The 22,826-nt window shown below is 42.8% G+C and overlaps 1 protein-coding gene and 1 long non-coding RNA gene across 2 annotated transcripts in view; one reads left to right on the top strand and one right to left on the bottom strand.

Annotated features, from left to right (window-relative positions):
- Nucleotides 1–22,826, top strand: part of LOC116067087 — a 115,745-nt gene that overhangs the window by 85,278 nt on the left and 7,641 nt on the right. Inside the window, exons 6-7 of the mRNA XM_035993695.1 lie at nt 21,216–21,578; nt 21,786–21,941. Coding sequence (XP_035849588.1) covers nt 21,216–21,578; nt 21,786–21,941 — 519 coding nt within the window. The remainder of the gene's footprint in view (nt 1–21,215; nt 21,579–21,785; nt 21,942–22,826) is intronic.
- On the bottom strand, nt 672–11,228 carry LOC118493681. The gene is made up of 3 exons (XR_004895632.1): nt 11,010–11,228; nt 9,943–9,949; nt 672–681 (listed from the first exon to the last, which is right to left on the bottom strand). It is a non-coding gene; the product is annotated as an uncharacterized LOC118493681 (long non-coding RNA).

The following is a 22,826-nucleotide window of genomic DNA, read 5'->3' on the forward strand; positions in this document are numbered from 1 at the left end:
GAATGTCCCGCCCCACTCGGCCTCTGATTGGCTAGTACTTCATCGGTTGAATTGGTTAGATTTAGGCATGAGGAGTGAGATTGGTTAGGGTTAGGGTAAACATACCAGGATAAGCCAATCAGAGGCAGAGTAAGGCGGGACATGTCTTCACCATCCTAGGAAACACAAACTCTTACAGGAAGACAGAATCAGACATAAAGATGAACACAGAGAGATCTACATACACATTTAACTATTAGGAACCAAATATAGCTGCATATATAATAAATATAGAATATAACAATGACCAACAAACAGGTCAACGTGTTTATGTAACTTAATGAGGGTATAAATAGTGTGACGGTGCAGAGAGAGAAGAGTTAATAAAGTAGACTGAGGTCAGTCAGAGCTCTCTGTGTGTGTGTGTGTGTGTGTGTGTGTGTGTGTGTGTGTGTGTGTGTGTGTGTGTGTGATCAGTAAAGATGGCTGCTGCTTCCTCTTTCCTGCTTCACCTTCTTTATAGTCAGTTTTTATTCAAACTGTAGAATAACTTTGAGTAAAATCTCCTAAAATAAAATCATTTTTAACTAAAACACACTTTCAGTTTAGTTTTAAATCATTCCAGAGAGATTATTTATACAACTCGTTTCACAGTTCAGTTTAACTCTGCTGAGGGTTACTGATGACTAAAGTCAGGGTAAACTGTCAAATGGAGTCCTACCTCAAAACACATTGGTCAGGTTTTTATTATGAAGGATTATATTGGACGTTGGGAGATGTACCTACAGATCAGATCAGCTGATGAGATCAGACAGATATACACTTTGAAATAAAAACACAAGAGGACTAGTTCTCCTGAGTCTAAAGCTGAGAAATACCAGGACACACACACACACACACACACACACACATACACACACACATACACATACACACACACACACAAAAAAACGCGCACACACACACACACACACACGCACACACACGAACACGCACACACACGCACACACACGCACACACACACACACACACACAAACACGCACACACACACACACACACACGCACACACACGCACACACACGCACACACACACACACACACACACACACAAATACACGCACACACACACACACACACACACACACACACACACACACACACACACACACACACACACACACACACACACACACACACACACACACACACACACACACACACAACTTTACAGGAAGTAAGTATTATAAACCAAATATAGCTGCATATATAAAATATTTAAAAGTAAAAAAGACCAAACAAGTGAATGAACAAGTCAACGTGTTTCTGTAATTTAACAAGAGAATAAATAGTGTGACAACTTCAATCTGTTTTGGGAACGTGGCTCCCTGTTCAGCAGGGATGGGATTCATCCCAATACACGCGGAAGCCAGATGCTACGTGGAAATTTGCACCACGCCCTGCATACCCAGACCTCTGATTGACTGTTTACATCCCGTAAACACTCCCACAAGCACACTGACCAGACACACTCTCCCAAAGTCAATAATCAGAGATACAGCGCTACACGCCCCTCTGTGCTCCCTTCAGAGCAATCACCCATTCATAATCCCATAACCACCGTGTCTGTCCCCCGACTGAGACCGTTTAAACCAAACGCTAACAAAAGAGGTGCTATACTAAACAACCTAATTGGAATTAAAACAACCACTGCAACGATAGAACAGAATAGGAAAATCAAATGTGGACTATTAAATATTAGATCTCTGTCATCGAAAGCATTATTGGTAAACGAATTGATATCAGATAACCACATTGATTTATTCTGCCTCACCGAAACCTGGCTGGGCCATGACGAATATGTTAGTTTAAACGAAGCCACTCCTCCCAGTCATAATAATACCCAAATTCCACGAGGCTCAGGCCGAGGAGGGGGAGTTGCAGCCATATTTGACTCGAGCCTGTTAATTAATCCTAAACCTAAACTAAATTATAACTCGTTTGAAAGCCTTGTTCTTAATCTTCAACACCCAACATGGAAAACAGTACAGCCAATTATATTCGTTGTTGTTTACCGAGCACCAGGTCCATATTCTGAGTTTTTATCTGAATTCTCAGAGTTTTTATCATGCGTAGTCCTTCAATCAGACAAAGTACTTATTGTAGGTGATTTTAATATCCATGTGGACATGAGAGCAATAGCCTTAGTACTGCTTTCAATTCACTGCTAGATTCTATTGGTTTCAGTCAGAGTGTGCATGAGGCCACGCACTGTTTTAACCACACCCTCGACCTTGTGCTAGAATATGGCATCAAAATTGACGATTTAATAGTATTTCCGCAGAATCCTTTATTATCAGACCATTTTTTAATAACTTTCGAATTCCTACTACCAGACTATACGAAATTAAATAAAAGTTTCTACACTAGATGCTTATCTGACAGTGCTATAGCTAAATTTAAGGAAGCTATTCCAACAGCACTTAACTCAATGTCATGCCTTAATATAACAGAGGACTGTTATGTTAACTCTAGTCCCTCCCAACTTGATAACTTTGTAGACGCTGCTACGGCCTGCCTACGGACTACTTTAGACTCGGTTGCTCCTCTCAAAAAGAAGATGATGAAGGAAAGGAAACTAGCACCTTGGTATAACTCCCAAACTCGCAAATTAAAACAAATCTCACGAAAACTTGAAAGTAAATGGCGTTCCACCAAACTGGAAGAATCTCGTGTGGATTGGCAAGATAGTCTAAAAAATTATAGGAGGGCCCTCAGAAATGCCAGATCAGACTATTACTCATCACTAATAGAAGAAAATAAGAACAACCCAAGGTTTCTTTTCAGCACTGTAGCCAGGCTGACAGATAGTCACAGCTCTATTGAGCCATCTATTCCTATAGCTCTGAGCAGTGATGACTTCATGACCTTTTTTAATGATAAAATTATAACAATTAGAGAAAAAATTCATCACCTTCTGCCCACAGCTTCCAACGACTCACCATTGGGCGCAGGAGGGCTAGAGAGAACGATAAGACCTGATACTTATTTAGACGGCTTTTATCCTTTAGACCTCCAACAATTAATGTTAAGGGTCTCTTCAGCTAAGCCAACTACCTGTCTCTTAGACCCCATTCCAACGAAGCTACTTAAAGAAGCACTACCCGTGGTCAACACCACATTACTAGATACGATCAATATGTCCTTATTAACGGGTCACGTACCGCAGTCTTTTAAAGTAGCTGTGATAAAACCTATTCTGAAAAAACCCACCCTCGACCCTGAGGTCTTAGCCAACTATAGACCTATATCTAACCTCCCGTTTCTCTCCAAAATCCTTGAGAAGGTAGTCGCTAATCAATTGTGTGACTTTCTGCATAGAAATAGTCTATTTGAAGACTTTCAGTCAGGATTTAGAATGCATCATAGCACAGAGACGGCACTGGTGAAAATCACTAACGACCTTCTAACTGCTGCTGACAAAGGACTTGTCTCCGTACTTGTCTTATTAGATCTTAGTGCTGCATTCGACACTATTGACCATACCATCCTCTTACAGAGACTGGAACATTTAGTTGGCATTAAAGGAATCGCACTAAGCTGGTTTAAGTCCTATTTTTCTGAGCGATCCCAATTTGTTAATATTAACGATAAACCATCCAAATACGCTAAAGTTAGCCATGGCGATCCTCAAGGCTCAGTGCTTGGACCAATTCTATTCTCTTTATATATGCTTCCTCTAGGCAATATTATTAGGAAACACTCAATTAACTTTCACTGTTACGCAGACGACACCCAATTATATCTGTCAATTAAGCCAGACGAAAGCGGTCAGTTAGCTAAACTTCAAGCGTGCATTAAAGATATAAAATCCTGGATGACCCACAATTTTCTGATGTTGAACTCAAACAAAACGGAAGTTATTGTGCTGGGACCCAAGCACCACCGAACTTCATTATCTAAAGATATAGCTACCCTAGATGGTATTGCCCTGGCCTCCAGCACTACTGTCAGAAATCTAGGAATCATTTTTGACCAGGATCTATCCTTTAACGCCCACTTAAAACAAACCTCAAGAACAGCCTTTTTCCATCTTCGTAACATTGCCAAAATCAGGAACATCCTGTCTCAAAACGATGCTGAAAAACTAGTCCATGCATTCGTAACTTCCCGGCTGGACTACTGTAATTCTTTACTATCAGGCTGCTCAAATAAGTCCCTCAAGACCCTCCAGCTGATCCAGAATGCTGCAGCACGTGTTCTGACAAGAACTAACAAAAGAGATCACATTTCTCCTGTATTAGCTTCTCTGCATTGGCTTCCTGTAAAATCCAGGATTGAATTTAAAATCCTTCTCCTGACCTACAAAGCACTAAATGGTCAAGCACCATCATACATAGAAGAGCTTTTAGTACCTTATTGTCCCACTAGAGCACTGCGCTCCCAGAACTCAGAGTTACTTGTGGTTCCTAGAGTCTCTAAAAGTAGAATGGGAGCCAGAGCCTTCAGCTACCAGGCTCCTCTCCTGTGGAACCAGCTCCCAACTTGGGTTCGGGGGGCTGACACCGTCGCCACATTTAAGAATAAACTGAAAACCATCATCTTTAATAAAGCTTATAGTTAGGGAGTGAGGAGTTGCAGCATAGTAGAGTAGAGTAGAGGGAGGCAGGAAGTACAAGCCCGTTCCGGCAGGGGAGAGTACGAGCCCGGTCCAGGGCCCCTCTCTTTAGCCTGCCTCTCTTAGTTATGCTATTATAACTCTAGACTGCTGTGGGAAGCTCCTTCCAAGGACACAATGAGCCGCTCCCTCTTCTCTCTTTTCACTTGTCTCCTTTTGTGTGCATCTTAGTCCCAGAAATGCCTGTTACTAACCTAGCTCTGGGGAGTTTTCTCCCCGGAGTCCCTTTGCTTCTTCTTCACCCAGAACATCGCCTTGGAATTGGGTGGCACCTACACCGGGGTCCTGGGTACAGCTGACGCTATGGACTTACTACACCCTGCTACGCTCTGCGTTTCCCCGCAGTGTCCGACTGCGTCCTGCCGCGTCCAACCGCGTCCACCCAGGCTGCTGTGCCACACTACACCCCGTAACGCCCTGCTGTGCCCTACTATGACATGAACTACTACGACTACCATTGTGATCACTGCTTCACTATCTTTATTATGACTATTATTGCCACCATTCACCACTCCCCCAACTGGTGCCGTCAGACACCGCCTACCAAGAGTCTGGGTCTGTCCCAGGTTTCTTCCTAACAAAAAAGGGAGTTTTTCCTTGCCACTGTCGCAATAGCTACTGCTAATGCTTGCTCTTGAGGCAACCACTGTAATAGTTGGGGCTTCGTAAAGTACAGAGTTTGGTCTAGACCTACTCTATCTGTAAAGTGTCTCGAGATATCTCTTGTTATGATTTGATACTATAAATAAAATTGAATTGAATTGAATTGAATTGACGGTGCAGAGAGAGAAGAGTTAATGAAGTAGACTGAGGTCAGTCAGTGCTCTGTGTGTGTGTCTCTGTGTGTGTGTGTGTGTGTGTGTGTGTGTGTGTGTGCGTGTGTGTGTGTGTGTGTGTGTGTGTGTGTGTGTCTGATCAGTAAAGATGGCTGCTGCTTCCTCTTTCCTGCTTCACCTTCTTTATGGTCACAGTTTTTATTCAAACTGTAGAATAACTTCTGGTGAAACCCCCTGAACTATAACATCCTGTTAGTTCTGTTTCCTGTTAATAATTCCAGTGAGATTATTAATGCAACTTGTTTATTTTACAGTTCAGTGACCTGAAACTAAGTTTTGTGTAACTAACCCCTAAAGCTGGAGGGTAAAGGTTGAACAACATCACATTTCCTTTTCTTAAATCAACAACACAGTCAGTATTTATAATCTCCTGATATCAGATCTGAGTTCAAGCTGAAAAATATTTGGAATTGAAAACATGTAATGGTGGTGTTACAGGGACAGACCATGCAGTGTTTATCAGAGAGAGGAGGAGGAGTTTATCATGCTGCTGCTACTCAGAGACAGGCCTGATGTCTATGTGTTGATGGTTAACACACTCACAGGGGACCTTTCCTCTCACTTTACACATTAAACTGTCCTACCCCAAAACACACTGATTAGGTTTTTATTATGAAGGATTATATTGGAGGATGGGAGTTTTATTGAGGCAGACTTCTCTATTGACTGGTCTGTGTGCAGCGAACTCATGAAAAAAAAGATGCACATACTGTGTGCCATGCATCAGCTGACCTGCTGCTGCAGCAGCCAGACACCCTGACACAGGAAACTAAACTAACAACATCACGTCTCTCTCTTAAAGCAACAGAACAGTCAGTATTAGAACCTACTGATCAGATCTGAGTTTAGGGTTGAAATACTCTGCCTCAATATTATTATTATTATTATAATAATATAATCAAGTTAAAACGGTTTTATCATTGAGTTACAGGGAACAAGTAAGCAGCGTTATCAGTGAGAGAGGGGGAGTTCATGGTGCAGCTGCTGCTCACTGATCAACATATACTTAAGAGTTCAAACTGTGTTAGGGTTATGTAAAAGATTAGTTCATGTTTAACTCACTTCACACTGAATAAAGTACCTTATGTGGAGTCTAAACTGAGGTACTGTGACTGTGACATTGGTGCTGTTTGTCAGTTTTTTCTTCCCCCTAAACCAACCACTTCCTCTGTTTCAATCACTATTCTCAGCAGCTTGGCAGTTTCTCACGCATCAAGAAACCATTACAGAAAAAAACCAGACAGCCTGTAAGAGATCACAATCTGTTGTAGAAGTACTCCATTAATGTTATGTTCAAATGTTGTTTTCATGCCACTTTCTACTTCTAGTCAGAGGGAAATACTCTCTACTTTTTGCTTCTTTACGTGTATTAAATTATGAAGATGTCCCTTTGGGCTCTGGGTGATTGTGACGCCATCTCCATGTATATTATTTAAAAGCATCAATACAGGTTACAGGACAAAAAGAATTCCAAGCTTGTGATTCGGCACGATGGCTCTTATTTCTACCATAAACTGGACTGACCGGTGACACTGAAACAAGGACAGTCAGCAAGAACCAGTGGCCTTTGAAACGTTGTTTATATGATAAACAGATAAAATGATTAAGTAAAGTCAGCCAGTCAGCCAATCTCCACCCTGAAGCCCAGCAACCCCTGTCCCTGGAGAAGCTCTAAAGAGGCAGTGGAACAAGTTGTTCTGCAGGACCCCAACTATCCTACACCCCCGAACAGCTCTGGTACACGTCACAGGCTTAGGAAACACCTGGATCACACAGGTCTGGAAGAAACACAATGGGACAGACTGAAAAACCATCCAGAAATCCCAGGTCACTCTCCTCCTGCTCAAGGAACGCTAGCTGCCTGGACACAACCACAGGTGTCCATGGAGGCTAAGCACCAGCCACCCAGCACGCCCCGCCAGGTTGTTGCCCAAAATCATAACAACGTTATCTGAGGCTACGTTCACACAGCAAGTCTTAATGCCTAATTCAGATTTTTTGCTCAGATCTGATTTTTAGTTTGTCTGTTCTCATGACCTTTTAAAACGTGGCCTATATCAGATTCCAGTGTGAACTGTTTGCGGTTCTGAACTGACCCGCATGATGAAAATAACAATAACAATGACATCAGACGCAGCACGCTGTTACACTAAAGTTAGGGAGGTCATTTTGGCTTTTATTTCAAAATGTTTGTGTAATGGCAGCCATGACATTAATGAGCAGGTGCTGAGGAGGAGAAGAATGAAGAGAAAGAAAGAGACTAATTTGCTATTTTGGCCTTTTGTGGGGTTACGGCTGCAAATCCACTCCAGAGGTCTGTGTGACCGGACCACCGATTTACGTCAGGACGCTACGGGCCTCCACCAGAGTTTCCTCTGGCTTTGCCCTCGCACGCGCTCACGCTCCACCTCCCCGACGGTGGGGGACCCTGAGGGACCGGGATCCCACCTCGCTGGCCCTCACTTTAATTGAGCCACGGGGCGACCCTCTGACTTGCGAGTGCATTAAACTCCTTGGTCCGTGTTTACAGACGGGTCAGGTGGGTTGCCAACATTGCCTTTATAAGTGAGCACGGACGTCGGTGTCATGCAACAGTTTATTCAGAACACGGTTCTCTCTACCGACCCGAGATGTAAACGCATCTGAAATAAATAGATAGAAACAAGAAAAACAAACCTGGCAAAGGCAAGAAGCTTTGGTACATACTGTATATCTGTGAAAAGTAAAGCTCTATAATCAGTATGTAATCCACATATGTATTACTGTCAGCAGCACGTTGACTGCTGCTGTAGAAGAGCGTAAAGATCCTCATAGGGAGGAGGTCGGGGGGGATGTTTGGCTCCTAAAACAGGAAAAAGAAGAAGTTAAGGAGAACACACAAGAAAGGAAACAGGTGTTCGAGTCGCGGGAGTGTTTTAACCCAAACCACCATCTTTTTTTTGTGTTAACCACAGACACAAAGAAGAGAATCATAGCCATAATATCTGCTTCTATAGATCATATTTAGTGTTGAGTTCAGTTAACCATCTGACAGAAACAGTCAGATATTTTAAATGTAGTTGTTTGCTGTGAAACTTCAACAGTCTGTTCAGACATACTGTATGATAAAGAGCTGCAGTTTCTCTCTACCAACATTAAACAGGAACTGGCACCACATCCTGACACAGACTGAGAGGGGGGGGGGGTGCACATTTAAAATGTGCTTTAAGCCTTTAGATACCACGTGCTCCGCCCACTAAGTATCCTCCATTTTGTTCTCTGATTACAGGAACAGGCCCAGACAGGCCCCCTCCTCAGCAGAGCTCTAACTGAAGCTAAGGCCTACTGACCACCCTCTACTACACTGTACCACCCTCTACTACACTGTACCACCCTCTACTACACTGTACCACCCTCTACTACACTGTACCACCATCTACTACACTGTACTACCCTCTACTACACTGTACCACCCTCTACTACACTGTACCACCCTCTACTACACTGTACCACCCTCTACTACACTGTACCACCCTTTACTACACTGTACCACCCTCTACTACACTGTACCACCATCTACTACACTGTACTACCCTCTACTACACTGTACCACCCTCTACTACACTGTACCACCCTCTACTACACTGTACCACCCTCTACTACACCATCTACTACACTGTACCACCATCTACTACACTGTACCACCCTCTACTACACTGTACCACCCTCTACTACACTGTACCACCATCTACTACACTGTATCAGAATCAGAATCAGAAAAAGCTTTATTGCCAAGTACGTTTACACACACAAGGAATTTGTCCTGGTGCTGTAGGTGCATGTCACATTAAAGCAACATGCACAGACACACCGAGTCGCCATATATGCGGCGCCAAAACAACTCTCTCTTAACTCTCGCAGGGAGAATACAGCATCACATGAGGAGAGGAGAGGGGAAAAAAAGCAACTCTCAGACTATCCTCATAAAGATAAGAACAGTGTGGGAACAGGAAAAAAACATAACATAACATAACATAAATGTACAGTTGCACATTTGGCTGCGAAGGCGTTGGACTGGGGAGAGGGTAGGTTGGGGGAGTTTGGCCACCCTCTACTACACTGTACCACTCTCTACTACACTGTACCACTCTCTACTACACTGTACCACTCTCTACTACACTGTACCACTCTCTACTACACTGTACCACCATCTACTACACTGTACCACCATCTACTACACTGTACCACCATCTACTACACTGTACCACCATCTACTACACTGTACCACCCTCTACTACACTGTACCACTCTCTACTACACTGTACCACTCTCTACTACACTGTACCACCATCTACTACACTGTACCACCCTCTACTACACTGTACCACCATCTACTACACTGTACCACCCTCTACTACACTGTACTACCATCTACTATAATGTACCACCATCTACTACACTGCATACTGTACAGACACTCTTCTTTTCCTTCATATAATAAATGATATTAAATCACCTTTTCTTGTATTATTAACTCTTGAGTGTTATCATGCTTAATTTAATCTAATGTAGATTTTCTTTTAGAGATTTCTCTGGTAGTATTATGTAAAATTGTGTTGTGTATCTTGTATGTATAGGAAACATTTTTGCACTTTATGTCTTTGTTTTGTTGTCTTTTTGTTATTTGTACGGTGTTTGCTGTCTGTGGTTTTTATCTTGCGTTCCTGAATGTAGATCAGTTTTCCCATCTGAGATAATAAAGTGACTGAACTGAACTGAACTGAACTGAGGTGAGAAACACAAAGACACAGAGGACTGAACCCCGTCCAGCGGTTACCTGGAGCAGGCGTGGGTCACCAGGTTCAACAGGATCAGATTCACTTACTGCATCTAACCCTATAATAACACATGTTGGATCATAACTCACCAAACATCCCCAGAGTGGTTTTTAAAGGTCAGTTTGGAGAGCTGAGCAACAGTTATACGTGTCGTGTTTCATGCTTCTTACGGTCAGCGTGGTGCGGACGGCGAGCATGCTCCAACGGTCTGGGAGTTGATACTGATTGTGGTCAAAGGGAGAGCAGCTCCAAGAACAGACTTCTTCTCTCCTGTAGCCAATCACTGCAACAGGACACGTTGTTACAAAATCTTGCAAACTCTCCGCTCAGTTGGGTAATATTGCCGTCCGCATCTCCCCGACCGCTCTGACTGAGAGAATCATCAAACTAGTGTGAGAGTGTTTGTGAAATCCTGGACATGTTGGACAAAGGTGTCTTCAGCTGACACCAGAGACCTCCATCAGATTCAGATCTTAGTCTCTCAGGATCACATCCTTCCCCCAGTCTCTGCTCCTCCTCTACACATTTAACATATTCATATATTCATACAACACACACACACTATATCAGGTTGATATTTGGAGCGGCTTTATTTGTACGCATAACAATTAATATATAAAAGTAACAACTTGGTATCCAAATGTAGAGTATTTATATAAAAAAACAGTTTAAGGCGCATTAATGTATCTGAATGTTAAAACTGAGTTATTAACTTCCATCATGTCTCTGATCATTATTATTTCATCCATTCATTCATATTAAATCATTATCAACTGATTTCAAAGATCATCACTTTGGTATAATTCACATTTCATAACATTTCCTTTAGAAACATCATGCAATTCTACTTCATAGATAATAAATCCAGTTTAAGGTCTTACTTAGAGACAGACTGGTCCTCTATGTCTCCCTGAGATATTCTGGGCCCAGTTTTTCTCTCAAATTATAGTCCCAGTTTACTGGACAGAACACACACGGTGTACTAAGAATGCCAAATACAATGCACATGGAAGAGGAACAAACATGATCCTTATTGTTAAAGAATTAAAAAAAAAGTAATCAACTAAAATAATTCAAGGTGCATTGGTCAACTATAGAAATGTACAGCATTGTATGTATTGACCTTAATAACAGACTTCATTTAAAACACATCTGAAATGTTATCAGCCTTTTCTAATTATCTCAACAACTGTCATAATATATTCATCAAACTTCTAACAACAATATGAACAGCAGTCTTCATACAGCAATATAACAGGAACAATGACTGTCACATGAATAATTATTAAAAAAAAGAATGGTCACAACTTTAAATAATAACAGTACTTAAATGAACAGCAATATGCACCTGTTGTATTTTAATCCAGGCTGATAACAATAAGGTAAAACCACTGCTGGGTGATCAGAAAAGGCTCCAGGATTAAATAAATCCTGGTTAGCCTGGTCGGGAGCAGACTAGCTGTTAGCCTGGTCGGGAGTAGCCTGGCTGTTAGCCTGGCTGTTAGCCTGGCTGTTAGCCTGGTCTGGAGCAGGCTAGCTGTTAGCCTGGCTGTTAGCCTGGTCGGGAGCAGGCTAGCTGTTAGCCTGGCTGTTAGCCTGGCTGTTAGCCTGGTCTGGAGCAGGCTAGCTGTTAGCCTGGCTGTTAGCCTGGTCGGGAGCAGCAGGCTAGCTGTTAGCCTGGCTGTTAGCCTGGTCGGGAGCAGCAGGCTAGCTGTTAGCCTGGTCGGGAGCAGGCTAGCTGCACAGAATAAATCTCCATGGTGATTTATGTGCCTCCGCTTTCGTGAAACCGAGTCAAGGCTAAATTCATCCAGGATAACGGGGAAATCCCGGCTTAATCCCTTTGTTACAAGTAGGACAGAACGGACCCAAACGCAAAGCTCAGCAAAAGTTATTTTATTTAGGGAAAAAGGGGAAGCGAATGGGGAAGTGGGAAGGGGGATGCCAGGGACAGGAGCACGGGTGCGAGGACCGGAACAGGAAGCTCCGAGAGCACGGGGAGACCGGGGCTGGGAGAGCCGCAGGAGAGGCACTGAAGCGCGGAGTGGTGAGAGCTGAGGCAGGCTGGAGCAGGGAACCGTGAGGGAGGGACTGGATGGAGGAGCCAGCTGACTGGAGGCAGAGTGACGGTGAAGGTGGTGACTGAAACGAGAAAACAGAAGACGGATTACAAAAAGTACAGAGAGAGAGACAAACATGACAGAGGGAAAAAACAAAAAACAAAAACTCACAGCCAGCCGGACTCCAACCATCACACCCTCATCTTGGTTTTGTGAAACAGGCCCCTGATCCCATCAGAAGGGTGGATTCAGTTGTGATTTTTTTTTTTTAAATGAATGATCACAAAATCAATGTTTACTGATATACATTTCTTAATATTTGAAGCATATATGAAGCATGTCACATCTAATGACATATGGTAAACAAAAAAAACAGACAAAAAACATTATAACAAAATAAAGAATGTAAAATGTTTCTGTTTCTTAAAATTAAAACAAACAATGACTATTTGTGACCTACCTGTTGTTCTTTGCTAAGAAAGCAGGCTACACTGTTGGTTCCATTAAGGCTCTGGTCAACAGGATTTGGTCATCCTGAAATTTGAAGGATATTAGAAGATCTTTCCCGGTGATGACGTTTTATGTAAACTTTTTATTGATTTTGATTTGGAGGGATTTTAACTGCTATTTGTCTGATTTAAAGGCTTATTCTTTACAGAACACATGTTGTGTGACTGATAGTTATGTTTAGAAGTCAGAGAGACTAAATCTGATCAGATTACAGATCAGCCATCGTCAACTGGCGGCCCGCGGGCCACATCCGGCCCGCCAAAGCTTTTAGTCTGGCCCGCAGAATAATCATGAATTCAGAAATGTAAAGAGGAAAAAATGCGTTCTGTTATTTAGCATTTCAAGCATTTACAGCAGGTAACATTAAACAGGTGGAGCACAAACCCAGCCCCTCTATTAATATGTACGTATGTTTATCTTAGTTTGCTGAGAATCTTGAAATTTGAACAAATTCTTATGAACTTAACTGCTGGCTGAACGAGCCATCCTCTCCACTGGAGCGGTAACCTATAGATGTATTAAGACCAAAACAGATACATGTGACTACTTAATATCCACGTGAATGACGTGACCATTATGTTAGCGTTCTTCATTCTTGATGATGATGCTGGTTGTATTATTTTGCAACATCGTTTAATTGCAAATGGGACATACATGATGAATGTATAGCCTGCTTATCAGTCCATTCATCATTCACCATTACCTGACAACAGACCTTTCTTTCTGTTAGCATTTTCCACCAATCAGGACGCTGCATACTACAACCATGTCATCACAGACTTTCCGTGTGTTCATGGACATCGGAAAAACGTTTTTCCCAGTGAAAACGTCATCATTCACGTCCCTTCCTGTCGGAATCAGAGGTGGGAAACTGGGGCCAGATGTTTCTAACCGAGTTTCCCAGTTGGTGACGCGTTGTTGACAACTGACGTTTGATGGAGGCGACTTTGGTTCACTGAACATATTTCAATGACAATAAACTGTTTATTGTGGACAAATGCCTCTGCTGAGAAACATACACAGACATAACATGTTTCAGATTATTCATAAATAGGACTATGTATAAAAAACAACAACACATTATCCGTGTCCTATCCTGTTCGTTGTCCTGCAGATAACACAAACACCTGACGATGTGCTGTTTGGATGCTCGCATAAGAAAACAGCAGCAAATTATTGTAGCCTCCATGTTTTCACCATGTTTTCACCACCTGATGCTCGCGGCTACGCCCAACATTTGGTGGCAGTCATGCAACAAGTTGTTATGCCAAACGCCAATATAACAGAAGAAGAAGAACACGCATCCCGACCATCCCATAGACTGTATATAAGACCATGCTAACCATGTGAACACTGGTAGTCGGAAAAACAACGTAATCACGGGGACGGTTCCTGTTATTCCGAGGTGGCATGAACGCGCCATTTAACCATCACTCCTCAGTGAACTGCCTCCTAGTCTGAGATCATTTTCTAGTTAAAGAGCCAGTTATCATGAGGGAGTTTCCATGTTTTTTAGGAGTTTGCTCACACTAATACATGTAAAAAAACAAAACAAATATATATATATATATATATATCATTAATTCAGCAAGAAAGTGAACATTTCGAACAAGAATAGGCGTATTAGTTATAAAATCATTTTATTTTCTTTATTTGTAAGTCCGCCCCGGAGTGTCTGCTTAGAAACATTCTGGCTCTTAGAAAATGTAGTTGATGACCCCTGGTCTACAGTCTGTTGTTAATTAAATCAGCAACAGATCACATGTAGAGCATTTTAACAGCTACTCTGTCATGATTAAAACAACTGGAGACTGTGTACCAGCTGATATATGGTCTGAGAACATTTTATTAAATCAGAATCGGACCACAGTGTTTCTGTGACTTCCTGTTCAGTCTGTAGGCTGCTGGTATCGGCTGGAAACTGTCTGACCTATGTGTCTGACTTGACAGCGGAGTTTAGTCACCGCTGCTGCTGCTGCTGCCGCCTGCTCGATGTTTCCTCTTTTCTCTGTGAAGGATGTAACAGAGGATCTCCTCTCTCAGCTCTCATGGCTCCAGTTCTGTTCCTGTTGTTATTTCTCTCTGGAGCAACTAGACCGCAGATTTCAGTCGCTGCTGCTTGCTGCTGCTGCCGCTGCTCTCGTCCACTTTAAAAAAGGCCGTTTTGTAACCGCAGCCCGCGTGGCGCATCCAAATGTGACGTCATGAGATCGCCGTGACTATTTATACCCGCGCTGGTGCTCGCCACACTAGCTGCAGTCTTCTCCTGAACAGAGATGGCGCTAATGAGGAAAGGCTACCGACGTTGCTCTTTCTACGGACTAGAAGAAGAAGAAAAAGGTAAACAACAGCAGAACTGGCAGCAGCATTGCCGTCAATGCTCCGATCTGATTGGATGAGCTACTTGGTGGGATCCAGCCTTTCATTCACCATAAAAGATCTCATCTTAACCCAGTAAGTTACCATAGAGACTAGCAGTCACTCTGAGTCCTGGCATCACGTTGGCTGCGGACCCGTTTGGCCTCCCGTTTCCGCTTTGTCGCGGACGCGCCGGCAGGATATGACATCATTTTGACGTCACGATGATGCGCGCCAGCTTGGATGCGTTCAGTATATAACAGGCGGCGCAGTTCATCTCCAACGAGTCTACTTTCTTTTCCTGTTTAGTAGATATTTCCTCTTCTCTCTGTGAAGGAGATAACAGTGGATCTACCCTCTCTCTCAGCTCTCATGGCTCCAGTTCTGTTCCTGTTGGTATTTCTCTCTGGAGCAGCTTCTGGTAAATATCAGATTTTATTGATAAGTTTTATGTAACGTTAGACATTAAATGTTTTATCGGTATGGCGTAAATATCTTCTAACACATTTCTCAAGAGTAATTATTGACTGGGACCCAAATAACAGCTAATATTGTACTTGTATATGTTCTGTGTAGTTGCTCTGTTTAATTCTCTCTAAACATCAGAGGAAGAGATTCTTCTCTCTAATAGACCGTGGTAAAGTTGGTTTTATATTGGACATTGGATATTCGACACATTAGAAAAATCTATTATGCGGCTTGCCATTTTGACCGATTCATGTCAAAATACTTCTGATGAACTCAGCTAACCCCCCTACACATAACACAAAGCTTCTTTTCTCAAAAACCCATCCTTTAATTTTATAGAATTTTTATTAGACAAAAATTGCGCAAATTACGCACCAACAAATTTGTGTCGGTAACTATGAAAACACCAACTTTGACATATCTCAACCAAAATAAATGCTACCAACACGAAACTTTAAAAAGTTTCAAAAAATCCATCTGTTAATTTTTTAAATATTTCTTTAATGTAAATAAATGCTATAAATCTATTATGCGGCCTGACCTTTTGATCTATTCATGTCAAACCACTGTTGGTGAACTCAGCTAACTCCTCTACAAAAAAACATCCTCTGATTTTTTTTTTTAAATATTCTTTTATTATTTTTATTTTATTTTATCTTTGTAGACCCAATTTGACTCATGCAGAAGATGGTTCCAAGAACTCTGCACTCCAGCAACCTTAATGGTACATGTTCCAGAAGAACTGTTTCAATGTACACTGTGTGAAAAACAATAAATAACTATAACTGCGAGCAGTTATGACAGGGTCGTGAGTAGCCCCCGACGACCCGGGGAGCGTGCGAAAGTGGGACCCACAGCGTAACGGTGAGGAGGCAAACGTCAGTAAATATTGACATGTGTGAGCATCAAGGTCTGTGGTACGTTGCCGTTGCAAATATCCCATTAACATTGATTGAGTAGAAGGGCCAAAACTGGTCTACGTTGGCTACAGCGTCCCTCAATGGCCGATCTTCTTAAAATGTGTGGGGGACCCCCAGAGGGTCATGGCAAACTAGGATCTAAAGTTTCGTGTTGGTAGCATTTATTTTGGTTGAGATATGTCAAAGTTGGTGTTTTCATAGTTACCTACACAAATTTGTTGGTGCGTAATTTGCGCAATTTTTGTCTAATAAAAATTCTATAAAATTAAAGGATGTTTTTTTGAGAAAAGAAGCTTTGTGTTATGTGTAGGGGGGTTAGCTGAGTTCATCAGAAGTATTTTGACATGAATCGGTCAAAATGGCAAGCCGCATAATAGATTTTTCGAATGTGTCGAATATCCAATGTCCAATATAAAACCAACTTTACCACGGTCTATGAGAGAGATGCGGAACTGAGCCTCAGCTAACTAGCCATCCGTTAGCTACGTTATCTAACTAGCCATCCGTTAGCTACGTTATCTAACTAGCCATCCGTTAGCTACGTTAGCTAACTAGCCATCCGCTAGCTACGTTAGCTACCTAGCCGTCCGGGCGGACACTAAGTTAGTAAAAGTAAACATCTTAATGTTTCATCCACACACTTATCGAAGTGATGAAAACCCATTACTATTATCAGATGGGTGGTGACTTTGTTCAGTTCATGTTCTGTCAACAGTGTGACGTTACTAACGTTAGCATTAGAGCACGGTGGGTGGAGTTAGCAGCTAGCTAGCTACCAAACAAGCTACTGTAGCTAGGTAACGTAACGTTATTATCACTAACATAGAGGACTCATGGAGAAATACATCAGTTACATGTTTATACCTGACTACTTTATTTACTGAGCATCATCTGTATTAGAGAATAGGGCTGGACGATTTGGGCTAAAATCATAATCACGATTAATCAAACAAGTTACCTCGATTACGATTACTGAACGATTATTTTACATTTTTTTAATATGTTCACGGTTATTTTTTCTAATGAAAGAGTGCATAATCCTATCTTTGTGATCCTAAAATAAGGAAACAACACACAGATAGCAATTAATGCTTATTTATTAAATATTTCAAACAACTGAACTGAAATCTACAACAGTAGATTTTACAATGAAATAAAAATGTCTTATAAAAAAGTAATTTAAGTTTTAATGTAAAAAAAAAAGTTTCCTAAAAAAGTAGAAAATAAATAATAAATGTCCATCATAAGATTAACGGGAACCTGTGGTTAACTGTCTTTTCGGAGTTAAACTCCACAAGTGTGTCCTGTGGCTCACCGGCCGTCACACACACACACACACACACACACACACACACACACACACGTCCACAGCGCTGCAGGCGAGGCGGGGTCTGTTCAGAGGATAATAAAGGCCCGTCTGTGTTGAGCAAAACATTACGTGAATTACTACGAGAATGGACGTGCATTTAATAAAGGAAAAGTACACAAGTATTAGCATCATCTGTTGTTGTATGTGACGCTAAGGTCTAGTGACGATGCTATAAAGACCGTTGCCGTGGTTACATCCCTCCCTTACCCCTCCTACCAGTCCCTATGGCCACTTGGCCAGTGGGAATGCAAACGGGAAAAAAGATTTTGGGGGAGAGTAGTTCTTAGAACTGCTTAGAAGTGGACTTTTCCTCTAAAAAGTACAAGTATCATCCGGTCGGAAAGCACCTATGGTCGCAGACTGGACGGGGCGGAGTCACGTGACTACACACGCGGCGGCCGTAATATGTTTTAAGGAGAAAGTACATTAACACACAGTGGGCGGCCGCGGAAATATTAATAGGATTAAAAGACCGAAATAACCGACTTGGTAAAATTACGTCGGTTATAGGCTCTGAATTTCAGTTATGATTATTTTTCGATTAATCATCCAGCCCTATTAGAGAATCACTTTATCTGATGTTTAAAGTGATTAAATGGCATTGCGGCCTACTTCCTGACTGAGCTGTTAACAAGCTAACGTCAGCTAGCTAACTAGCCGTCTGGGCGGACACTAAAGGCTCTTATTAGGCTCGTTGGAGATGAACTGCTCCTCGTCTGTAAAGTAGACAAGAGCAGCAGCAGCAGCAGCAGCAGCAGCAGCTGGGGGCGGTGACTAAAATCTGCAGTCAAGTCAGACAGTTTCCAGCTGATACCAGCAGCCTTCAGACTGAACAGGAAGTCACAGAAACACTCACATTCTGTTGTATTAGGACCGATTTAATAAAATGTTATCAGACCATAAATATATATCAGCTGGTACACAGTCTCCAGTTGTTTGTATTATGACAGAGTAGCTGTTAAAATGCTCTACATGTGATCTGTTGCTGATTTTAATTAACAACAGACTGTAGATGATCTGTAATCTGATCAGATTTAGTCTCTCTGACTTCTAAACGTCACTATCAGTCACACAACATGAGTTCTGTACAGAATCAGCCTTTAAATCAGACAAATAGCAGTTAAAATCCCTCCAAATCAAAATCAATAAAAAGTTGATATAAAACGTCATCATGTTGAGTCCATTCTGAACCAATCAGCTGTTAGATCAGCTGAGAGGCCGGTGTTTCCCAGCATGCCCCTGGGTCCGCCTGGGTCTTACAGTCGGTGGAGAGCAACTGTGGCGCCTGGCTCTTAAACCTGCGGCCGCCTTGATCTCGTGAGGTTATCGTTGCCCACGTGTGCATGACGTCAGAGCAAGTCGGGATCAAGTCTGACACAACTCTACCCAGCATGCATTGGGCGGCGATTGCCGGTGATTGATTCTGTGCAGATCTGGCTCATCTCCAACGAGCCTATATACTGGACGCAGCCCAGCTAGCGCTTACAAATGTGACGTCATGAGATCGCCGTGACTATTTATACCCGCGTGGAGGTCGCCACACTAGCTGCAGTCTTCTCCTGAACAGAGGTGGCGCTAATGAGGAAAGGCTACCGACGTTACTCTTTCCAGTCCTTGATTATGTGATCTCATAATTCAACGCATAATCAGCCAAAGTCTGCATATTTATGCGGGGGGGGCCCGCATTTTTTTCAAATACGCCACACTTTCGCCGCATAAATCGCAGATTTCTGCGCAAAATATGTGGGGCCTGCATGATTTCATAATCCCTGCAAAAAAGTCCCATATATCTTAGCAGAAAGTTGAAAAATGTTGCGTTTACTTCACACAAGAGCAGCCGTTTCCCCCTGTCGCCTAGTGAGAACAGGGTGTTCGGGGAATGACTTTTTTTTCTCTTTTTCATCAAACAGCAGTTTTTGCAAGTTCCCGCAATTTCATCACATAAAATTGCATAAATATCCCGCATATTCCATCGCATTTTTTAAGAAAACATGCCGCATAATCAAGGATTTTTGCCCAAAACAATCTTTCGATCTGATTGGATGAGCTACTTGGCGAACCCGTTCGGGCCTCCTGTTTCCGCTTTGTCGCGCGCCGCTGAAAATAAGAGCCATAAATCAGGAGCGCCGGCAGGATATTACGTCATTTTGACGTCACGATGGCGCGCCACCTTGGACGCGGCTAGTATAATTCACGTTTAAGGCTACATTCAGACTGCAGGCAAAAGTGGCCCAAATCCGATTTTTTTTATTTATTTATTTTTTTTCAATGCGGCCGCAGTGTGAACAACCGAGGAGGATTTGATGCGACTTTTACCTCATTAACCCTCGCTGCGCCCTCTCTCTCCGCGGGGAGGGGCGGGCGGGGCCCGCTGCTCCCGGTGAGGCTGTCAACCGGGGCGGACTGTCCTCAGTGTGCCCCAACCGCGTCGCGTTGCCAGGGTGGGGATCGGCTCACGTAAAAAGGCGATGTCGGCAACCCACCTGACCCGTCTGTAAACGCGGACCGAGGAGTTAAGTCAGAGGGTCGCCCCGTGGCGCCATGAAAAGTGTGGGCCGGCGGGTGGGATCCCGGTCCCTCGGGGTCTCGCCCACACCGTGCGAGGGCGAAGCCAGAGGAAACTCTGGTGGAGGCCCGTAGCGTCCTGATGTGCAAATCAGTGGTCCGGTCACACAGACCTCTGGAGTGAATTTGCAGCCATAACTCCACAAAAGGCCAAAATAGCCAATTAGTCTCTTTCTCTTCATTCTTCTCCTCGTCAGCACCTGCTCAGTAATGTTACGGCTGCCATTACACAAACATGTTGAAATAAAAGGTAAAATGCTTCCTTCCTCCATAACCTCCCTAACTTCAGTGCGACAGCGTGCTGCGTCTGATGTCATTGGTATTGTTATTTTCATCATGCGGGTCAGTTCAAAACCACAAACGGTTCACACTGGAATCTGATACATACATACATACATACATACATACATACATATATATATATATATATATATATATATATATATATATATATATGACATTTTAAAAGGTCATGTGAACAGAGAAACATAATAAAAATCAGATCTGAGCAAAAAATCAGAATTATGCATTAAGACTGGTGGTGTGAACGTAGCTTTAGTTAGGAAATGTAACCGCTTAATGTACAGGGACACACCTGTAGAGAACTGTTGAAACATGACTTTTGATTATTAATAGTAATTAATTGTTGTTTTTCAGACCAGATTGTGGTAACAGTGCATCCTGGAGATGATGTCACTCTGTCATGTCAGGCTGCTGGTTCCTCCATCAGTGTTGTAAAGTGGAGCAGACCTGACCTGGAGCCAGATACCGTCTTCTTCTACATCGATGGACACTTGGAGACAGACGTCCAGAATCCATCCTTTAAGGACAGGGTGGAGCTGGTGGACAGAGATCTGAAGGACGGAGACGCGTCTTTAATTCTGAAGAATGTGAGCAGACACGACACTGGGACATACACGTGTGGAGTTAAAACCGATGATTCAAGACGGAAAAAGAGAGACACCAACTCTGACCTAATCAGACCCATCAGAACCGTCCGTCTGCAGGTTCCAGAGCGAGGTGAGTAATTCTCTCTCAGAGAGTATTTCTGAGTACCAGGTTGTAGCTGCAGCTCCTCTAGAGTCTCCATGATGAGTTGGTCCCAGAGAGTCAGACAGAGAGAGAATCACTTCAAATCATCTCAACATTTAGAGAATAAAGGTGATTAGATTTGTGGTAGCATGCTAGCTAGATGATTTACTGACTCATATGTTTTATTATCTTCAGGTTCTGAGGATGTAAACTCCTCTCCTGGAGGCCGAGACGGTGGACTGGTAGCAGGTGTTCTGGTTGTTCTGGTTCTTGTAGCTGCTGCAGTGGGTGGTGTCCTGATGTATAGAAGACGTCAGAAGAAGAGACCAGGACCACCTGCTGCATCACCCGGTCAGTTAATCTGACAACTCCCAGACCTCTTAACACCTGACTGCTTTCTCCTGTGTTGTAAATATTCTACACTTTTTCTTTCTGTAGATGTGTGTGCCTATCTGCTGTTTGTTTTTTCCCAACCAGTCTCTTCCCTCTAGGAGAAACAATGCAGAACTGTTGAAATAACAGGACTTTTTATTATTAATAATTAGGGCTGTCAGCATTAACGAGTTAATCGCGATGCGTTCATTTTTTTTTATCGCATGCCACCATTTATTAATTTATTTTACACTTCACTGGGCTTGGCGTGGTCCTAACAGGCTACTATTTTGACCCTTTGCAGCACCGTTACTTCTCATCAAGCTGCCACTTCCTCCTAACACTTCCTGCTGCTGCTGCTGCAGCATGATGGAGAAACACAGCAGCAATAACTCTGAATGGAGCTTTTTATTTTCAGAAACTCCCAGACGGCTCGTAGACAAGTCAAAGCCATATGTACGTTGTGTAAAGCTGAATTAAAATATGACCGAAGCAGGTCAAGCTGGAGCTACCAGCTACGAGCTAAACATATTAACGTGACTCAGGTTGATGCTAGCGGGATCAGGCAAAGCACTATTTTGGAGAGTCCAAAGAAAATGACTACAGCTCTTAGGAAACGGGTGGCAACTAACTGCAGACCTGTCAGCATCGTAGAGGACTCAGGTCTTAAAGACGTACTACGGTTGGCATGTTCTGACCTGTCTCGTTACCGTCGAGGGGGACAGCCCCCCCCACACAGCCTGTATGACACGGAGAAAGCAGCCACACTGGAACAGCTGCACGGTGCTGCAAACACTGTCTCATTAACTGGTGATCACTGGACCTCAGTGAGGAATCAACATTATTTAGAGTTACTAAACACTA

Source organism: Sander lucioperca, chromosome 17 (genome assembly GCF_008315115.2).
Source record: "Sander lucioperca isolate FBNREF2018 chromosome 17, SLUC_FBN_1.2, whole genome shotgun sequence".
NCBI classification, from domain to species: Eukaryota; Metazoa; Chordata; class Actinopteri; order Perciformes; family Percidae; genus Sander; species Sander lucioperca.